Source organism: Dermochelys coriacea, chromosome 6, assembly GCF_009764565.3.
Source record: "Dermochelys coriacea isolate rDerCor1 chromosome 6, rDerCor1.pri.v4, whole genome shotgun sequence".
NCBI lineage: Eukaryota > Metazoa > Chordata > Testudines > Dermochelyidae > Dermochelys > Dermochelys coriacea.
In genome coordinates, this window is record NC_050073.1 from 60,017,337 (window position 1) to 60,036,848 (window position 19,512).

At 40.4% G+C, this 19,512-nt stretch overlaps 1 protein-coding gene across 3 annotated transcripts in view; it reads left to right on the forward strand.

Annotated features, from left to right (window-relative positions):
- The window catches only part of SLC39A9 (solute carrier family 39 member 9), a 46,670-nt gene that overhangs the window by 2,273 nt on the left and 24,885 nt on the right, over window positions 1-19,512 (forward strand). For all 3 annotated transcript variants that reach the window (XM_043517471.1, XM_038407336.2, XM_038407330.2), the window contains exon 2: window positions 11,376-11,484. In XM_043517471.1, coding sequence (XP_043373406.1) covers window positions 11,376-11,484 — 109 coding nt within the window. The remainder of the gene's footprint in view (window positions 1-11,375; window positions 11,485-19,512) is intronic.

A 19,512-nucleotide genomic window follows, 5' to 3' on the forward strand; every position in this document is an offset into this window, starting at 1 on the left:
TGTCTCAATGGGAATTATGACCAGCTCATAGTCTCATTAGCAAGGTAGCACCTTATGCATTAGCAGTAATGGTTTAACTAGTAAATCCTTTCCTCAATTTTCTTCCTTTGCTTGTTACAAGAATTTGGCCTTTCTGGAATATGCACTAACCTGGTGTGCAAAAATATTGAGTTTATTTACCTTTGTTCAAGGTTTAATTCCAAGATGTAATCCTGGGGTTCTAAACTAGATTAGTTTAGGGGTGAAATTACCTTTGTTTAGAATGTTTTGAGATGTGGGTGCAGACAGTTTCAAAAGAAGGTATAGTTATACAGTAGTTATACAGATTTTGAGTGAAGCAGTTTGTTTAAGGGATAATTTAGTAAATTGTTAACTGAAGATCTGTTTACCTAATTAATTTTCAAATAAGGACAAGTCAACTTAGACCCAAATTCTTTTTAACTTGACTGACATGAAGACATTCTTGTGACTGTGCAAGAAAACAGTGTGGATTTTATGGTTCTCTTGTTCTGTGCATATTTTACAGTAACTCCTCACTAAAAGTCATCCTGGTTAAGGTTGTTAGGTTGCTGATCAGTTAGGGAACATGCTCGTTTAAAGTTGCACAATGCTTCCTTATAACATTGCTTGGCAGCCACCTGCTTTGTCCACTGCTTTCAGGAACAGCAGCCTGTTGCAGCTAGCTGGTGGGGGCTTGGAACCAGGGTGGACCGGCAGCCCCCCCATCCGCTCCCCTAAGTTCCCTGTGCAGCAGCCACCCAGAAGGCTACCAATTGCCCTCAGTTCAGCCCTCCCTCCACTGTCATGTGCAGCTCCTACCCTCTGCCTTGGAGCTGCTCCTAGGAGCCCCCTGCTTGCTGCGCAGGGGAGGAGGGAAGAGGGTGGCTAATGTCAGGGTGTCCCCCTCTCCCCTACTCCTGCCCCCTGCTTACCCTTTCTCCATATAGAGCAGGATGGGGATAGGACAGAGCTCAGGACAGGGAGAGGGAGAGACCAAGACTGCAGTTGCTGTCTCATCTTCCTGATCTTTTTAAAGGCAATATACTTAGAGTTTGGTCAGCATACTTAAAGGGGCAATGCACATCTCTCTCTCTCTCACTCTCCCCCCTACACACAGGGTGTGTGTCTCTCTCTGTCTCTGTCTGCCATGCTGTCTCCCCTCCCTCCATTCGTGCTGCCTTGTGGAGTGTGAGGCTACATTAATGTGTTAACCCTTGAGGGCTCAGCTGAATGCTAGTTCATCATTTAGCAGTAAGGCATTCCCTGGGAAATATCCCACCCTCTTCCACCCTCTAACTTCACCACCTCAGCCAAGCTTCACAATCATCATTGCTGGGGTACGATATTAAATTGTTTGTTTAAAATTTATACTGTGTGTATGTATAGGCCAGGTCTCCGCTACTGGTGCTATAGTTCTCCTACTGTAGCACCATAGTGTAGACCCTTCCTACAGCAATGGAAAGGTTTTTTCTGTTGTAGGTAATCCACTGCCCTCGGTGGTAGTAGGGTAGGTCCACAGAAGCAGTGTGCTGTCAAACTAGCCATGCATCCACACTAGGGTTTGGGTTGGCATAGCTATGCCATTACCCCCTGAGGGAGCAACGTAGCTATGCCTGTCAGAATTTCAAGTGTAGGCTAGGCCTCAGAAACATGTTTAAGCTAAATTATATAAGTCACTCTTAAAATGAAATGTGTGTCCACACAGTGGTTTCCATTAGTTTATCTAAACCAGTGTACATTTGTGTGTGTAGATAAGACCCTAATATGGCTAATCTAATGATTCTGATTGCAACATGTTTGTGTTGTGAGGTGTCACTATAATTACATTATTAATTTTCATGAAATTACTTGTTCTCTGGTATTTTTTTTCACTTTGACCTCTGACTAGCTGATGATTATATTTTAAACAAATAAGTTGTTAGTTTCATCATGAACTAGCACTTGGCCTTGTTATGTATCAAATTAGGATGATGGTGACTGCTTTTTCACTGCAGTTTGCTAATTGTTTAAGAAAAACTAAACTTTTGCAGTGACAGCTTTGTAGTTGTGTAGAGAGTAGAATACCTTTTTATAGTCCATTGAAATTTTTATTTAATCCTTCTAGTCAGACTTTCAGATCAGTATAAATGCCATTGTAAATTTTTTGAAGAAGTAGCTTTTTTTTTTTTTTAATCAAGTTGACATAAACTGTGTACTGGTGCTTTTGAGAGCTCCGTTGTTATTTTTGACTATTACAGTGCCATAATTCAAGCTTTCCTTTAAATAAACCCTTTTAATGATTTTCATGACTTCTGTTTAAATCTACCTTGGGGATTGAATCCCTTCTGTAATGTGAAATTTTAGATGCTTGCAAAACAGGAATTTCACTACTTACTTCAGTTTTAATCCTTTACTAGAGTTCATATTCATTTTTTTTTTTAATGTGAAAAGTTTAAGCCTGGCAAGATTTTAGGTTTTTTTATGTGGGTCCATCTATAGTAATTTTCATTTGTGCCATTTTTTTAAAATTAAGTCCATTTGTCTGATGGTATGTTGCTGGAGAGGGGTCTTTAAAGCAGAGTTGTAGTCAGGAAAGTGTAGTTAGGACAACTTCTTTCTCAACACATAAGAACAGCCATATTGGGGTGGACCAATGGTCCATCTAGTCCTCTAGCCTGTCTTCTGACAGTGGCCAATGCCAGGTGCTTCAGAGGGAATAAACAGAACAGGTAATCATCGAGTGATCCATCCCATTGTCACTCCCAGCTTCTGACAAACAGAGGTTAGGGGTATGTCTACACTACAAAATTAGGCCGATTATTATAGAAGACGATTTTTAGAAATTGATTTTATACAGTCGATTGTGTATGTCCACACTAAGCGCATTAAGTTGGCAGAGTGCGTCCTCGCTACCGTGGCAAGCATCGACTTACGGAGCAGTGCACTGTGAATAGCTATCCCACAGTTCCCACAGTCTCCGTTGCCCCTTGGAATTCTGGGTTAAGCTCCCAATGCCTGATGGGGCAAAAACATTGTCACAGGTGATTTTGGGTACATGTCGTCAGTCGCCCCTCCCTCTGTGAAAGCAACGGCAGACAATTGTTTCGTGCCTTTTTTCCATGTGGATGCCATACTGCTTTCAGGAGATCGTGCAGTAGGACTGCTAATCATCGTCATCCACCGCTTCCGCTGCAACTCTGCTCTGCTGCAATTGTCTCAATAGCGAATTTCTCCATGTTGTCTGTCATGGGCTCTCAGGTATGTGTGTTCTTCCTCGGGAAATATGCGCTGTGCTAATGGTTGTCCTCCACCACTTCCGCTGTAACTCCACCTCGCAGATCCTCTCGTCGTTCTCTATAAATATCTATTCTCATGTCATCCATTGTCAGCCACCGCTTCCACTGCAACTCTGCTCTCCTGCAGACGCCATACCACGGCAAGCATGGAACCCGCTCAGATCACCGCGGCAGTTATGAGCAGTGTAAACACCTCGCGCATGATCCTGCAGTATGTGCAGAACCAGAACCTGCGAAAGCAAGCAAGGAGGTGACGGCAGCGCGTGACGAAAGTGATGAGGACATGGACACAGACTTCTCTCAAAGTACAGGCCCCAGCAATTTGGACATTCTGGTGGCAATGGGGCAGGCTCATGCAGTGGAATGCTGATTCTGGGCCTGGGAAACAAGCACAGACTGGTGGGAGCACATAGTGTTGCAGGTCTGGTACGATTCCCGGTGGCTGCGAAACTTTCACATGCATAAGGGCACTTTCATGGAACTTTGTGACTTGCTTTCCCCTGCCCTGAAGCGCAAGAATACCAAGATGAGAGCAGTGCTAACAGTGCACAAGCGAGTGGCAATAGCCTTCTGGAAGCTTGCAATGCCAGACAACTACTAGTCAGTCAGGAATCAATTTGTAGTGAGCAAATCTACTATGGGGGCTGCTGTGATCCAAATAGGCAACGCAATTACTGAGCTGCTGCTTATCAAGGGTAGTGACTCTTGAAAATGTGCAGGTCATAGTGGATGGCTTTGTTGCAATAGGATTCCCTAACTGTTGGGGGTGATAGACGGAACACATATCCCTATCTTGGGACTGGAGTACCTTGGCAGCCAGTACGTAAACCACAAGGGGTACTTTTCAATGGTGCTGCAGGCACTGGTGGATCACAAAGGACATTTCACCGACATCAAAGTGGGATGGCCAGGAAAGGTACATGATGCTTGCATCTTCAGGAACTCTGTTTGAACAGCTGCAGGAAGGGACTTACTTCCCAGACCAGAAAATAACTGTTGGGGATGTTGAAATGCCTATAGTTATCCTTGGGGACCCAGCATACCCCTTAATGCCATGGCTCATGAAGCCATACACAGGCAGCCTGGACAGTAGTAAGGAGCTGTTCAACTATAGGCTGAGCAAGTGCAGAATGGTGGTAGAATGTGCATTGGACATTTAAAAGTGCACTGGCGCAGTTTACTGACTCGGTTAGACCTCGCGAAACCAATATTCCCATAGTTACTACTGCTTGCTTTGCGCTCCACAATATCTGTGAGAGTAACGGGGAGACGTTTATGGCAGGGTGGGAGGTTGAGGCAAATTGCCTGGCCTCTGATTATGCGCAGTCAGACATCAGGGTGATTAGAAGAGCACAGGAGGGTGCAGTGCGCATCAGAGAAGCTTTGAAAAACAGTTTCATGACTGGCCAGGCTACGTGTGACAGTTCTATTTGTTTCTTCTTGATAACTTGCCCCCTTGGTTCACTCTACTTCCCTGTAAGCTAACCACCCTCCCCCCTTCCATCACCACTTGCAGAGGCAATTAAGTCATTGTTGTTTCAAAATCATGCATTCTTTATTAATTCATCACACAAATAGGGGGATAACTGCCAAAGTAGCCTGGGAGGGGAGAGGGAGGAGGGAAGCACTGGATGGGGTGGTGGATGAGGGAAGGACAAGGCCAGGGCCACACTGCACTTCAAAACTTATTGAATGCCAGCCTTCTGTTGCTTGGGCAATCCTCTGGGGTGGAGTGGTTGGGTGCCCGGAGGGGGCCCCCCCCCGCGTTCTTGAGTGTCTGGGTGAGGAGACTATGGAACTTGGGGGGGAGGACTGGTGGTTACACAGGGGCTACAGCAGTGGTCTGTGGCGTCTGGTGGAGCTGCAGGATAGGCAGCCAGAGCAAAGCATATCAGTTTGATCCCCCAGTAGCCTCAGCATTGCATCCTGCCTCCTCTCATCACGCTGCCACCACCTCTCCTCTTTGCTCCCGCAGCCTCTCATCTTGCTTGTCCCTCCTGTCCTCGCATTCATTTTCTGTTTCCTGGACTCTGCCGTTGTTTGCCTCTACGCATTCTTTCAGTGCGGGAGGACTACATGAGCTTAGAGAACATTTCATCATGAGTGTTTTTTTTTTTCGCCTTCTTATCTGCACTAGCCTCTGGGACAGAGCATTGAAACATTTGCAGCTGCTGGAGGAAAAAAGGGGAGAGTAGTATTTAAAAAGACACATTTTAGAGAACAATGAGTAGACTCTTTCACGGTGAACCAAGCTGTTAATATTACATAGCACATGTGCTTTTGGTACAGGGTCGCATTTTGCCTCTTACATTGAGGGCCTGCTGGTTTGGTGTGAGAGATCACACACGCAGGGCGGGGCAACAGAATTTGGCTTGCCGGCAGCCATGGTAAGCCACGGCCTTTCAGCTTCTTCAACCTTCATAACATGTGGGAATGGTTTCAAACAGCAGCACCGTCCTTTCTCATACCAAGCACCTCTCCCTACCGCGTGACTAGTATCAGGGAAGATCCTTGCCAGCCAAACGCGAACAGCTCAGTATGAACGGGCCCCTCCCTCCACCGTGTGGCTAAAAGCAGGGATGATTTCTTTTCAGCCACAGGTAAACAGCCCAGCAGGAACGGCCACCTCTGAATGTCCCCTTAATAATGTCCCTGGAGGATTTCTGCTCCATCCCTAGACATGTTAACAGACTTTTCCAGTCGCTATACTGGCCGCGAATGCATCCCAAGTCTTCAGACCAAATTAATCATTAAACACGCTTGCTTTTAAACCATGTATTATATTTACAAAGGTACACTCACCAGAGGTGCCTTCTCTGGCTTCATGGTCCGGGAGCCCGCGTTGGGAGGATATTGGCTCCTGGCTGTCGGGAAGAACAGTTTCTCCACTTGCCTGCTGTGCGCTGTCGTCCTCCTCCTCCTCCTCCTCCTCAGAGTCTTCCTCATCCCCAAAATCCTCATCCCTGTTGCGTGAGACTCTCACCTTGGAGATTTTTTCAAATATATTGGCATTTCATCTTTTGGAATGGAGTTCTGAGGGCACGGATTCGTCTCCCCATACAGTGATCAGATCCAGTACCTCCCATTTGGTCCATGCTGGAGCTCTTTTGCGATTCTGGGACTGCATGGTCACTTGTGCTGATGAGCTCACCACGCTGGCCAAACAGGAAATTAAATTCAAAAGTTCCGGTGCTTCTCCTGTGTATCTAGCCAGTGCATCTGAGTTGAAAGTGCTGTCCAGAGCAGTCACAAGGGAGCACTCTGGGATAGCTCCCGGAGGCCAATACCGTTGAATTGTGTCCACAGTACCCCAAATTTGACCCAGCGATGTCAACTTCAGCGCTAATCCCCTTGTTGGGGAGGAGTACAAAAATCGATTTTAAGAGCCCTTTAAGTCAACAAAAATGGCTTCGTCGTGTGGATGGGTGCAGGATTAAATCGATCTAATGCTGCTAAATTTCGACCTAAACTTGTAGTGTAGACCAGGGCTAGGGCACGCTCAGAACATACTGTTGCTTCCCCGACCATCCTGGTTAATAGCTATTGATGGATCTATGTTCCATGAACTTACCTAGTTCTTTTTTTGAACCCGACTATCTTTTTGGCCTTCACAATATCCTGTGGCAGTGAGTTCCACAGGTTGACTTTGTGCACTATGTGAAGAAGTACTTCCTTTTGTTTGTTTTTAAACCTGTTGCCTATTAATTTCATTGGATGACCCCTGGTTCTCGTGTTACATGAAGGAGTAAATAATGTTTCCTTATTCACTTTATCCATACCAGTTAAGATTTTATAGACCTCTATATTCCCTCTGTCATCTTTTCCAAGATGAAAAGTTTATTAATTCCAAGCTTATTAATCTCTCTTCATACAGAAGTTGTTCCATACCCCTAATCATTTTTGTTGTCCTTCTCTGTACCTTTTCCATTTCTAAGGTATCTTTTTTTGAGATGGGGCAATCAGATTTGCACACAGTATTCAAGATATGGGCTTACCATGGATGTATGTAGAGGCATTATGATATTTACTGTCTTCTTATCTATCCCTTTCCTAAAATGGTTTCTAACGTTGTTAGCTTTTTTGGCTGCCACTGCATTCCCTACATATCTGAGTTGTATACATTTGTTTTTGTTACTGTTACCACTGCTATTCAGCACCAGTATCATCTATAGGTGAACAAGCTATATTGCATATTGGTTCATTCAGCAGCAGCAGTCCTACAATCTCGGTGTCATTTTCATCTCCATCCTCTCTAAATCTGCACATGTAGGCAGCATTCAAATCCTGCCTTATCTCCCTCTATAAAATCTCTAAAATCCTACCCTTTTCTCTCTGCCCATGGTGCTAAAACTTCCATCCAAGCCCTTTTCATCTGCTGCCTTGGCTATAGAACTCACCTTCTCTCTGGCTTTCCTGATACCCATTTTGCTCCCCTCAGCTCCATTTAAAATGCAGCTGCTAATCTTCCTGGGTCGTCATTTTGTTCATGTGGCTCCCCTCTCTGATATCACCCACTAATTTTCCTCTTCGCTGCCACATCAAATATTGACTTCTGATTCTTAGTCTTACCCTTCACAATTTAACACCGCCGAATTGATCCTCTCTTGATTTGTATGGTGTCCATTTTACTGTCAGGGTCAGCCTTGGTTATCCATTTGTCCACTCCTCCCATGAAGACTTCTGGGCTTTTTTTTTTTTTTTTTTAAAAAATGTGCTGTCACTCATTCATTGAGTACATTCTGAATTAGTTCATAAAGACGCTACTCTGTCCTCATTCAAATATGTCCTCAGGACTTCTCTTTAGCACAGTGTCTGGGGAAGCTGCTAGCTATGTTGCTCATAAGCTAGGTAGATGGTCAGTAGCTACCTGTGAGATGTCTTTCCCCTTCCCCTCCCTTTTTTTTTTTAAATATAACTGTCAGCCGTTTAGCTGTGTCTGGGTTATGTAATAATTATTTCCCTTGTCTACCTTCCCTATTCCTTCTGGTTGCCTCACTTGTTGCATCTCTTGTCATTTAGATTGGAAGTTTTTTGGTATTAGGACCATTTTTTTACTCTTTTGTACTGTGGTTAGCACAAGGTGTGAAACACATTTGGAGATGAGGAGGGCAAATCCCCTTATACAGCTATGATCAATGGGCAGAGAGAAATTCAGGGCTATATATTCCTAATAATTCAGAGCAGAATGCCCACCCTTGTCAATGGAGGTTTGCACAGGGATCAAAGGGAGCATGTGGCCTTCATGTAGTAATTCAACATATTATTTATTAGCTGTTTAGTGCCTTGTTACATTCATCACACAATGAGGCAATATGCTGCCTTTTAGGCCCGCTGCTATTCCTGATTTTGTTTCTTTTCCTTTCTTATCCTTCATCCTCTCTTTCTCTCCCTCTTCCTTGTTTTTGTGAGTCTTCTCTGTTTTTTCCTCTACATTTCCTTGCCGATAGCAACCTTCAGTTGCCTTCACCATGGAGCTTTCAATCCCAGCTCCTTCCCTAATCCATCTATTAAAATGATCAGCAATTAATAGTTAATGTTGACATTGAAATGTCATTATTGGGGTGTAGAGTTGACATTCCAGTTTAATAGAGAACAGAAGATTTTCCCCTACATTGTTGTTTCAAGCTGGATTCGGGCAGATATCACTTTATCAGTTAACTTTCTAAACATAAACAGTGTATCTCTGCAGCCATGAAGTCTAGAAATGTCCTTTGTTTCTTAAATGAAAGCTGAGTTTCTGCACAGTCTGGATATATTCTGCAGGCTTTATAAATACACCTTGCTGGCCAGGTGTATATTAGACACCTTGGTCTACTACAGTTGGGCCCCTGATTCTGATCAGGGTTTTTAGGTGCTACCATAATTCAAAAAAAAGTTACAAAGGGAATTTTTTACTCTGTTTCTATAATCTAGCCTCATTAAAGAGCAATAGTCAACAAGTTGTACACTGTATTAATAGTACATTATTATTTATTGGTTTTAACATTGCAGAGTAGGTTTTGGCTTCATAGGACAAAAATTTGGATTTTTATAATGGACAAAAATAAGGATGATCATTTGTAGGGGGACACCTCAAAAATGGCCTTGCTTGAATGGCTCTGAAAGTATAAACCTGAATCTGTCAAAATTGGGCTGCTGATCCTTCAAATTTGATCCTTCGAAACTCATACATGCTTAAACAGTATTCACCTCAGTGGATCTGGCAGCTGAGGTTTAGAGTAATCGTCATTGTCAAGTAAAATAGTCCTTTCTACTGCAGGTATTTCCCATTTCATTGCTTCTCAGCTGCCCTTATTTATCAAAGAAGAGGACATCTTTCATTTTCATTTCCTGCTCAAAATTTTCTGAGTTAGAGATGCTGACAATACACATTGCTATTCCAACTGTTTATTAACCTTTAAAATGTAAAGTTATGAAATTCAGTTTCTGGAATGAAAATATATATCAAAGTTTTGTGGATCATTTCTTCTCTACTCGTTTATAATCTTTTTTTTTTTTGTACTGCTTTGGAATCTATCAGGCATACATGAAAAACAGCTAACTTTTTCTAAATCCATATAAATTAGAAGGAATAGCAATCTATTCATCTGTTACCACTCTCTTGGGGAACTGTACTGTAGTCTAATAGACTTCACTTTTGAGGGAGGAAGGGATGGAATCCTAAATGATTGGCAAATTTTAACCCATCATGTATTTCTGACAGGGTACATTGATATCAATCACTGATTTTAATCTTGATTTGCATGTGTACTTTTTATGATTTTTCTAAAAAAGGTTGATTCTCATTGGTTGGTAACCATTAAAACACATAGGTTATATTTAGTTGCAAACCAATTTGGTCCTCTCTTTTGCTAACCAGGAGGATACAGTATATCTCTGCACACTTATTTAACCAATTATATATCTTAACATCCATTTATTCAGATTTTTAATTTTTATATTTTTATTGCATTAGAAAATGGTGAAGGTTACATTTCTTCTTTACTAGATGATTAAATTTTTACTTGTGATTTGTGTCAATCTGCATTTGGATGGAAATTGGAATTCAGTTAAAATTCACAAAAATGGCATTTTAATTATGTTTTTATTAAATAAAACTATTATAAATATGATGAATACATAAAAAAAGTTTATCAAAATGTTTTGTATTTAAAACTAACTGATTTGTTAAACTATATTATCTGTAGTTTAGTGAATTGAACTGAGTATTTCTGGTCATCACATCCTTCAAGATTTTAAAACTAGTAGATCTCACCCTCTTGCACCTCATTTGTATTCACAAGCTTTCTTGCTTTTCAACTTCCAGTTATGTTCTTAACATTTAATTAATTAGCCATTGAACTGAGCTAGTTGAATAAACTGAAATGAAGAAAATACTCTCTGCACCTGCAGAAGAGGATAGTTCTGTCAAAAGTTGGTTTAACACTTCAACAGACTGGTTCCAGGTGCTTAGCCAATGACTTCAACCAGTTCAGTGGTTTGACTTTCTTTAATACTTCAGCAGCAAACATACTTCTTGAATATTAGTTTTTTATTTAATCTAAATTATTTTAATAGATTATGGTAAAATTAGGCCTTTATATCAGCTATCGTAATTTCAAATTTAATTTTAAATAGGTTTAGTTTTAAAGAGAAAAATGTATTTAAATAAAATAATCCAATTATATATTTTTTAAAAAAGCATTGTCTTCTATCCACCCTACTTTGTAATTCAAAGTAACAAATCTTATGAAGCACTGAGTTGTTGAGCAGAACTGCATGAAGTAAGTTTACTCCAGCGTAAAGTAAGTAGTGTGTGTTAAATAGTGTTTGGCAGTGTATGCAGAAAAAGCTCAGAAGTGAGTCTATGGATGATCAATCTCACTCAACACTAGATTAAAGTAATCTCTAAAACATCGCAAGGGAAACATGCATTGCATCCATCCTACCTTGATCTGTGGATCAGGAGCTATAATTTCTCATGCTACTGGTCTTTTCAACACTCTTGAGCAAAAATATTGATCCCAAATGTTAAAGTTCTTGTTTTTTGTTGGGGGATAGGAGAGTGTTGTTTTTTTTTTCATTACTAAAGAGTATTACTTGTTTTATGCTTCCTTGCAGGAAAGGTTAAAGCTGGTGACAGTTCTGGGTGCTGGGCTCCTCTGCGGAACTGCCTTGGCGGTAATTGTACCTGAAGGAGTACATGCACTTTATGAAGACATTTTGGACGGTGAGAAAAAAACCAGCCTGATATATGTCCTTGTGCAAGACAGTTGATAAGCCAGAAAGGCACAAGTAGAGTTTCTCTGAGAATAATTAAAGTTGATCTCTTGCTTAAACCTCAAATAATGGACAAAAGAAATTGCCTTTGAAAAAGATTTAATTTGTGTTTAAGGTGCTGCTTTCTGTGGTTTAGTACCCTTTTTTGTTATTGCAATCACTATCAGTGGTGTTTTATAGATCTCTGTATATTTTTCTCTTGCAAAAGTGTCTCACTCCCTTGTAGCTGAAGAACTTTCTAAGCTCAGTTGGCCTCAAACAATTTTGCTAATTAGTTTAACAGGCCAAAATTGCCTGTTAAACTAATTAGCAAAATTGTTTGAGGCCTACTGATTTTTTTTTAAGTGAAAGTACATGTCTTTTAGAGAGACATAGGCTTAGGGTATCCTTGAATTCCAAAAGTCTTGGATAACTGTACCAGTTATACCATCCCTTAGTTATATCGGGTAATGCCCATCATCTCTCATTCGAGTACATTCTAATTCTCATTGGAGCTTGAGGTGCTTTTACAGTTGTATGACACAGGTTTTGAGTAGATTTTAAGATCAGATATTCAGTCAAAGGTGGGTGGCAGCAACACACTGGATCCTAATAGAAAGAAATGTCAAGATGGGGAAGACGGGACTCTAGAGGACTTTTCAAATATGTTTGAAGTACCAGTACTGCTACTGCATATCAGTGGGTGGGAACCATATGATACCATAGTAAGGTGTGTTTTTTGTTTTTTGTTTTTCTTGATATCTCTCTGCTTTCCTTTTACATGTTTTGGAGAAGAATATATTTTTCATTTTTACCATTTGCACTTATTTAACCTACTTTATAGTCTGTCTGTGTATTTTAGGCTAGTCTAGTGCCTTTCATGTAACTTAAAATTATTCGTATTTAATGAACATAGAATCTTGCAATAACATAACTATTTATTCATGTGTTCATACACTTTCCAATCTGTGTGTTTGTTGTAACATCTCACTATACTGCACTTTAGTTGAGGGTTTGTGATCCATTCCATTTTAATCTTAAGTGGGCAACACTTTATTTCTCTTTGTTATGATTAGCAGCAAACAACATTATTGGGAGCACTTATATTTTTCTCATTAAATTTTTTGGTTGGTTTATTGCCCAGGCTTGACACCTTCAATGAGCTGAGCTGACTCATTAAACTATCAAGTAAATCAGAGACATTTGAAAAATTCTGTCTCTTCCTATTTACACAGGACTTCCTGCATATTGTCCATCCATATTGAAGTAAAATACATAACTGGGAAACTTACAGTAAGCATTAATGCTATCTTAAACTAAATTTCTAATATGAAATACCCTGCACAAAGCCAATCTAGCCGTAAAGAAATTATTTAAGTAACATTAAGAGTTTTTTTTTTTTCAGATACAGTGATTTCAGCCCAGAATTTAGGTCCCTTCAGTAAAGCTCAGGTTACAAATCAAACCGTAATCCTTTGTCTCCCTTGTAGGGCAAATAGAAGAGAACTAGAACTAATAAATGAAGGAAAAATGAGTAATCCTAATATTACTGCAGAAACTGTGTGTATTATATGTGAAGATAAGTTGTAGAGAGCTGCACTCACTTACATAGACTCAGCCATGAAGGTCGTTATAAAAGATAGAGTCCACTTACAAAAGTAAGGCATTCAGAATTGAGCATAAGAATCTGATCTGACTTGTTTTCCTTCACTCATTAAGTCTGAAAGGTCAGCTAAGAAGATTTTTAGTTTTGCTTCCTAAATTTATTTGATTCTACTTTCACATACGCAACCATGTTTAACTAAGTTTGAATCTGATTTTTGCATGACAGAGACTGAAAGGATATTTGTATCTGTCATTGAGACACAGAAATTATTCACTGATGCCTCTGTCTCACTATGCTAACGTAACAAATTGATTAATACAGCAATGTGTCACTCCAGGCTGTGCAGTAATTGGCTATTAGTACAACGTTGGGTATGTTGTGAGGCACAAGATCAGTGGCCTTGTATCATCAACTGCTGGAGAAGTGCAATCAGTAAACTATTAATGCACGCCCTGGAGTGGTCTATGATCGTCTGGCTTATTAGCTTGACCCACCCCCAAAACTGCTTTTATGTAATGTATACCACCGCTATTTTTTTTAAAAGTTCCTATTAGAAGAAAAGAGTAAAGAAAAGATGTGCTGCTCCAGGTCCCAATGCATCAGATGTTCTTTCTCCCCTGTGTTTAAAAGCAGAATTGTTTTTAGACACAATGGTTTATAGGGATTCCCTTTTTAGTGGGGTTGTCCAAACTGTGAGTTGGTACATCACTGGAAAGGCCTGACTGGTGCAATCATAACATAACTGTAGACCAGGGGTGAGCAAACTTTTTGGCCCAAGAGCCACATTGGATTTGCGAAACTGTATGGAGGGCCGGGTAGGGAAGGCTGTGCCTCCCCAAACAACCTGGCCCCTGCCCCCTATCCACCGCCTCCCACTTCCCGCCCCCTGAGTGCCCTCCCGCAGAACTCCCCACCCATCCAACCCCCCCCCCCGCTCCTTGTCCTCTGACTACCCCCTCCTGGGACCCCCGTGCTAATTGCCCCCCGCGGATCCCAGCCTCTATCCAACCCTCCCTGTCCCCTGACTGCCTTGACCCCTGTCCACACCCCTGCTCCCAGACAGGCCCCCCGGGACTCGCATGCCTATCCAACCCCCCCCAGCTCCCTGTCCCCTAACTTGCCCCCCCGGAACCACACCCCCGTCCAACCTCCCCTGCTCCCTGTCCCCTCACTGCCCCGACCCCTATCCACAGCCCCGCCTCCTGACAGGCACCCCCCTGGGACTCGCATGCCTATCCAATGCCCCCTGTTTCCCATCTCCTGACTGCCCCTCCCCCGAACCTCCACCCCATCCACCACCCTCAGCCCCCTTACCGTGCTGCTCAGAGCAGCAGGAGCTCGCAGCCCTGCTAGAGCCAGCCACGCCACCCGGGAGGAGCAGTGGGCCAGAGCGCTCGCAGCGCGCTGAGGCTGCGGAGGATGGGGGACAGCGTGGGAGCAGGAGCTCAGGGGCTGGACAGGACGGTCCCACAGGCCAGTTGTGGCCCATGGACCATAGTTCGCCCACCTCTGCTATAGACAGTCAGTATTCCCAGGTGTACTCTGCTGTAGTGTGTCTGCAGAGTGATTAGGTATTGTGAGCATTCCCCACCAACCCACAGAACTATTACTCACAAATCTTACATATTTTATTAAGTAAAGATGAATTATAAAGCTTTTTTCTTCATAAAGTCTGTGATCCCAAGCAAAAAACAGAATATATATTTAAACTTCAAAACTTTTCAAATACATCTTAAAACAAAATTGGTTTTCTCTCTAAGAGGTCTGTTTCTGTGGCAATGGAATTGATTTACTAATCTAAACAGAACAGGGAATGTTTTCTTGAATTGAACATTGTAGCTCACCTTTTTTTGAGAAAGTTCATGTACACAAACTGATCTGGGCTAGATATAAAAAAACACATGCTGATTGGCAGTGTATTTTCCAAATTTTTATTTTTGACTTTAAATAGCAAAGTAACGTACAAGGAAAAGAGCCTATAAAAATCATTCCTGTTTAAACAGCTAAAAGGAAAAAAAATGCAGAAAATAAACCTTGATGAAATGAAACATTGGCTCATATTGTTCTCTTGGAATTGTGTGTGATTATATTTAAAAAAAAATTAAATGTAGGGCTATCAATTAATCACAGTTAACTCAAGCGATTAATGCAAAACAAATTAACTACATTTTAAAAAGTTACAATTAATCAGCTTTAGTCGAACTGTAAAACAATAATAGAATACCAATTTACATTTATTATAAATATTTTTGGATGTTTTTCTACATTTTCAACTATATTGATTTCATTTACTACACAAAATATAATATGTACAGTGCTTACTTGTTTTTTATTACAAATATTTGCTCTGTAAAAAGACAAACAAAAGAAATAGTATTTTTCAGTTCACCTCATACAAGTATTATAGTGCAATCTCTTTATCATGAAAGTGCAATTAAAAATGTAGAATTATTTTTTTCTCATAACTGCACTCAAAAACAAAACAATGTGGCCTACAAGTCCTTGTTTGTCTTAGCAATTGACTGAACAAGTTTTACATTCATGAGGGATAATGCTGCCCTCTTCTTCTTTACAATGTCACCTGAAAGTGAGAACAGGAGTTCTCATGGCACTATTGTAGCCAGCGTTGCAAGGAATTTACATGCCAGATATGCAAAACATTTGTATGCCCCTTTTTGCTTTGACTTTTTTAAAAAATGTTTACAGTGCAAATATTTGTAATCAAAAATAATATCAAGTGAGCACTGTACTCTTTGTATTCTGTGTTGTACTTAAAATCAGCATATTTGAAAATGTATAAAAACATCCAAAATATTTTATAATAAAATTAAATTAGTATTCTATTATTGTTTAACAGTGAGATTAAAGCTGCGATTAATTGTGATTATTTTTTTAAAACTTGAGATTAATTGCAATTATTTTTTTAAAACAGCCCTAATTAAATGGAATATACTCTTTCAGGGAACCTTTTCTAAAATACCACACAAAGAATTAAAGGCAGAGGAGAGGAAGAGTGAGAGGAAAAGAAGGGGAAGAAAAGACTGAAGAGGAGGAGAGGATAGGTGAAAATCAAGTGCATTGTTACAGATGTTGGCATTTGTCTTTGAAAGAAGTCCAAGGAAAATAAGTGATACAAGTCCATTTCTGTAAATTGATCCATTCTAAGTTCTGTAGAAGAAGCAAAAAGAAGGTTCAAGGCTTTTTCAATGACATTCTTTCAGCCAGTGTGGAGTCTTTTAAAGAAAGATCTGTCAGCACTGTATTCTTAGAGAGGGGGAGAGAGAGTATGAACACAGGTGACTCATTATTTAAACCAAGTACATACAGCATGAATGCAGGTGCTATACAGAGGAGGTAAGAGAGCCTAGTTCTCTCCAAAATGGAGAAACAGTGGTTCAAATATCATCTGGTGTAAATCAGCATAGTTGAGTGTCTATTGGTCAATTATGTCAGTATCAGAATATTCATGATATTGCTGTGAAGAGCTGGGATCTCCAATTTTTATTTAAAGTGGCTAGAATGGAGCAGGCAATTGGACTGACCTGGATTTAAAAGCTGCATAATTAGACAATATGCATACAAATAAAACAATCTAAATAATATCATCAGTGAATAGTATGGGACAGCATGGGGCACGGGTCACTTGCTGGAGGATTCTCTGCACCTTGACTCTTTAAACCATGATTTGAGGACTTCAGTAGCTCAGACATAGGTGAGAGATTTATTGCAGGAGTGGTGGGTGAGATTCTGTGGCCTGTATTGTGCAGGAGGTCAGACTAGATCATAATGGTCCCTTCTGACATTAAAGTCTTTGAGGTCGGTGCACGGTTAAAACAGTATGTAACTAACTTTTCGTGTTTGATCTCAAGGGCTGAAAAATGAGCATACAACACATCATGATGTGTTTAGTTTTTACTAATGAATCAATACACCTGTTTGAACAGCTAGTTTCACTGTATGCTACCCAGAAGTAACCACATTCTGCTTGACTCTTATCTACTCATCCTCGTCTTTGCACTGAAAAATTAGTGAAACACTTGATAAAGACTTGACTTGTGTCTTGAAGTGTCCTAAAGGGATACTAATTCTTGGCCATGCTGATGGCAGTAATATCATTTGGCCTAAAATTGGTAAATCTAATGAGTTAATCTTTGTGCAACAAATGTATCACATCTGTGTTTATCTAAGCCCCCAAAGCTCCTCCAAATGCAGCATTTTCTTTTCATAACAGTCCTTGGGCCGCAATTTCAGTATAGAACATTGTGCACTTGGATGCCAAATCGAAGATGACCTTCACAAAATGAGACTTTGTTTGAGTGAGACAGGATTTTGCAGTTAATTTCCTAGAATTTTGGACAATTTTAAAGGAAAACTCTCAACTTCAATTAACTTAAAGTTTATTAAAAAATAAACCAGAAAACTAAAGGATACTACATCTGTCCCTGAGGCCCCCGGTAAGTGTTGTGGTTTACAGATGCTTTTTTGCTATATATTTTTCTCTCCTCTGTTGCTGTATGTAAAGCTCAGTAAATAGGAAATTGACAAACTGAACATATAGAGGAAACAAACAAATATATTGCTTTCTCAGCTTTTCAGTTAAGTAATCTGTGCTTATGTTGACTCATGGTGGTAGCAGACCCATTCAGCATCTGGAGCCAAAATTTCTTCAACGCTTATTGATTGTGTCAAAGCCAGGTCCGTTTTGCTCTTGAGAAAGAAATTCCAATGCTCTGATCAAATAATCCAATCTGATTAATATCCTTATTGCTGTCTGTGATAGATTAAAAAATGGACTGTGTTCTCTTCTCTTTATTTCAGTTATCTGTTCATACCTAAGACTATTTTTAAAGAGACACAGTCAGGTTATATTTGGCCCTAATGAAGCTTTTGTAAAAGCCTGAGAGTCTTACAAAACCAAAGCAAATAAAATGTTTTCCATTACATCTTTTAAAATGCCAGTGGAAAGTTTGCTTAATCAATATACTTTCCACTGCAGTGTTGCAACACAAATTTTGCTGCCTTGTGCTAGTGTATAAGTACCAGAAAATTAAACATAGTTTGTTTTCCTTAAAGCTGGTTTAAATTTTGTTTTTGGGTTATTGTTTGAAGGTCTTTCAGAAGCAGTGCTTTTAAGGAAGATTGAAAGAAGAAAGGGTGTTTTAGTGGTATGAAAAATCAAGGAGACAGTTCCAAGCTTAGGGAACAGCAAAGACAAGACTGAGAGATTCATACAAGGGTAATGCCTGAGCAGTGCAAAGGGACCAGATGGAGATATAGGAAGAGATGAAAAAACAGCAATAAACTGGACAGTGTCCCTTTAATTGCAAATTAAAGGATCTGTGCACAGGGTATAACTGAACATTTGCACATTGTGTCCCACTCCCTCCCCCTGAAGTGATCTGTTGAAAGGTCCATTTAATTCATAGAAAGAGTAGCAGTGAGACATCATTATGTTTTTCTCGGGTTGTCCCAGATGTCTCTAACAGGGGCTACTGTCCTCAAGAGGCCATTAGTATTTAATTAAGCTAGAAGACCTCATAATAGAAAACAATATTCAGTATTACTCAAGCGTTTGAACCAAAAAAAAAACCACCCAGATTTACCCAACGATTTCATCATCCACAGCTAACTGTTTCTTCAGGAGGCTGTAGAACATCTTGTATGCCACAGACACCTCTTTGTTCAAAGTCACCATGCATACATTTTGCAGGGCATTGAAGCATTGCAAAATGCTTCATTTAAATTCATTTTAAAACAAATTCCCCCTAAGAGTTTTTTCATGAAAATATGGATTCGCCCTTCTGAATATATATTAATTATGTGTTCTGGGGATAAAAACCTTACAAAATAATTATAATAATGTTAAAAGAGACAAAGGTTGGATTCAGCACAATATCCTACTTAGCGCATCTGTTGCACCTTTTCCTATGAGGATCTTGAAGTGCTTTACAAATTCTAAGTAAACCTAGCAAACACACTCAGAAGTAGTATCCCTGTTTTGTGATGGAGGCAGCAAGTTCTATCTAGAGGCTATAATGGGGTCTGGGAGTCAGGAATATATCTCAGAGCTTTTGACTCAGTCACTGATTTGGCAAGATAGCTGCACCTGTTTTGCTATCCGTAAAGTACTTTTTAGAGATTCAGGTGACCTGTGCTATGGAAGTGTACAGTATTTTTATAGATGAGTTAGCTGAGGTGCAGAGAGATTAAATGACATGCCCGAGGTCACGTTGTAGTCAGGAACAAAACCCAAAACTTCTGACCCCCCAGAACTTTGCTCAAACTAATCACCATGCTTCCATTATTAATTTTTTTTCCACCTAAACAACAAAAGGGCAGCTGAGATGACTGGGGTCATATTATCAAGAAACTGAAACAGCTTCATTTTTGTGA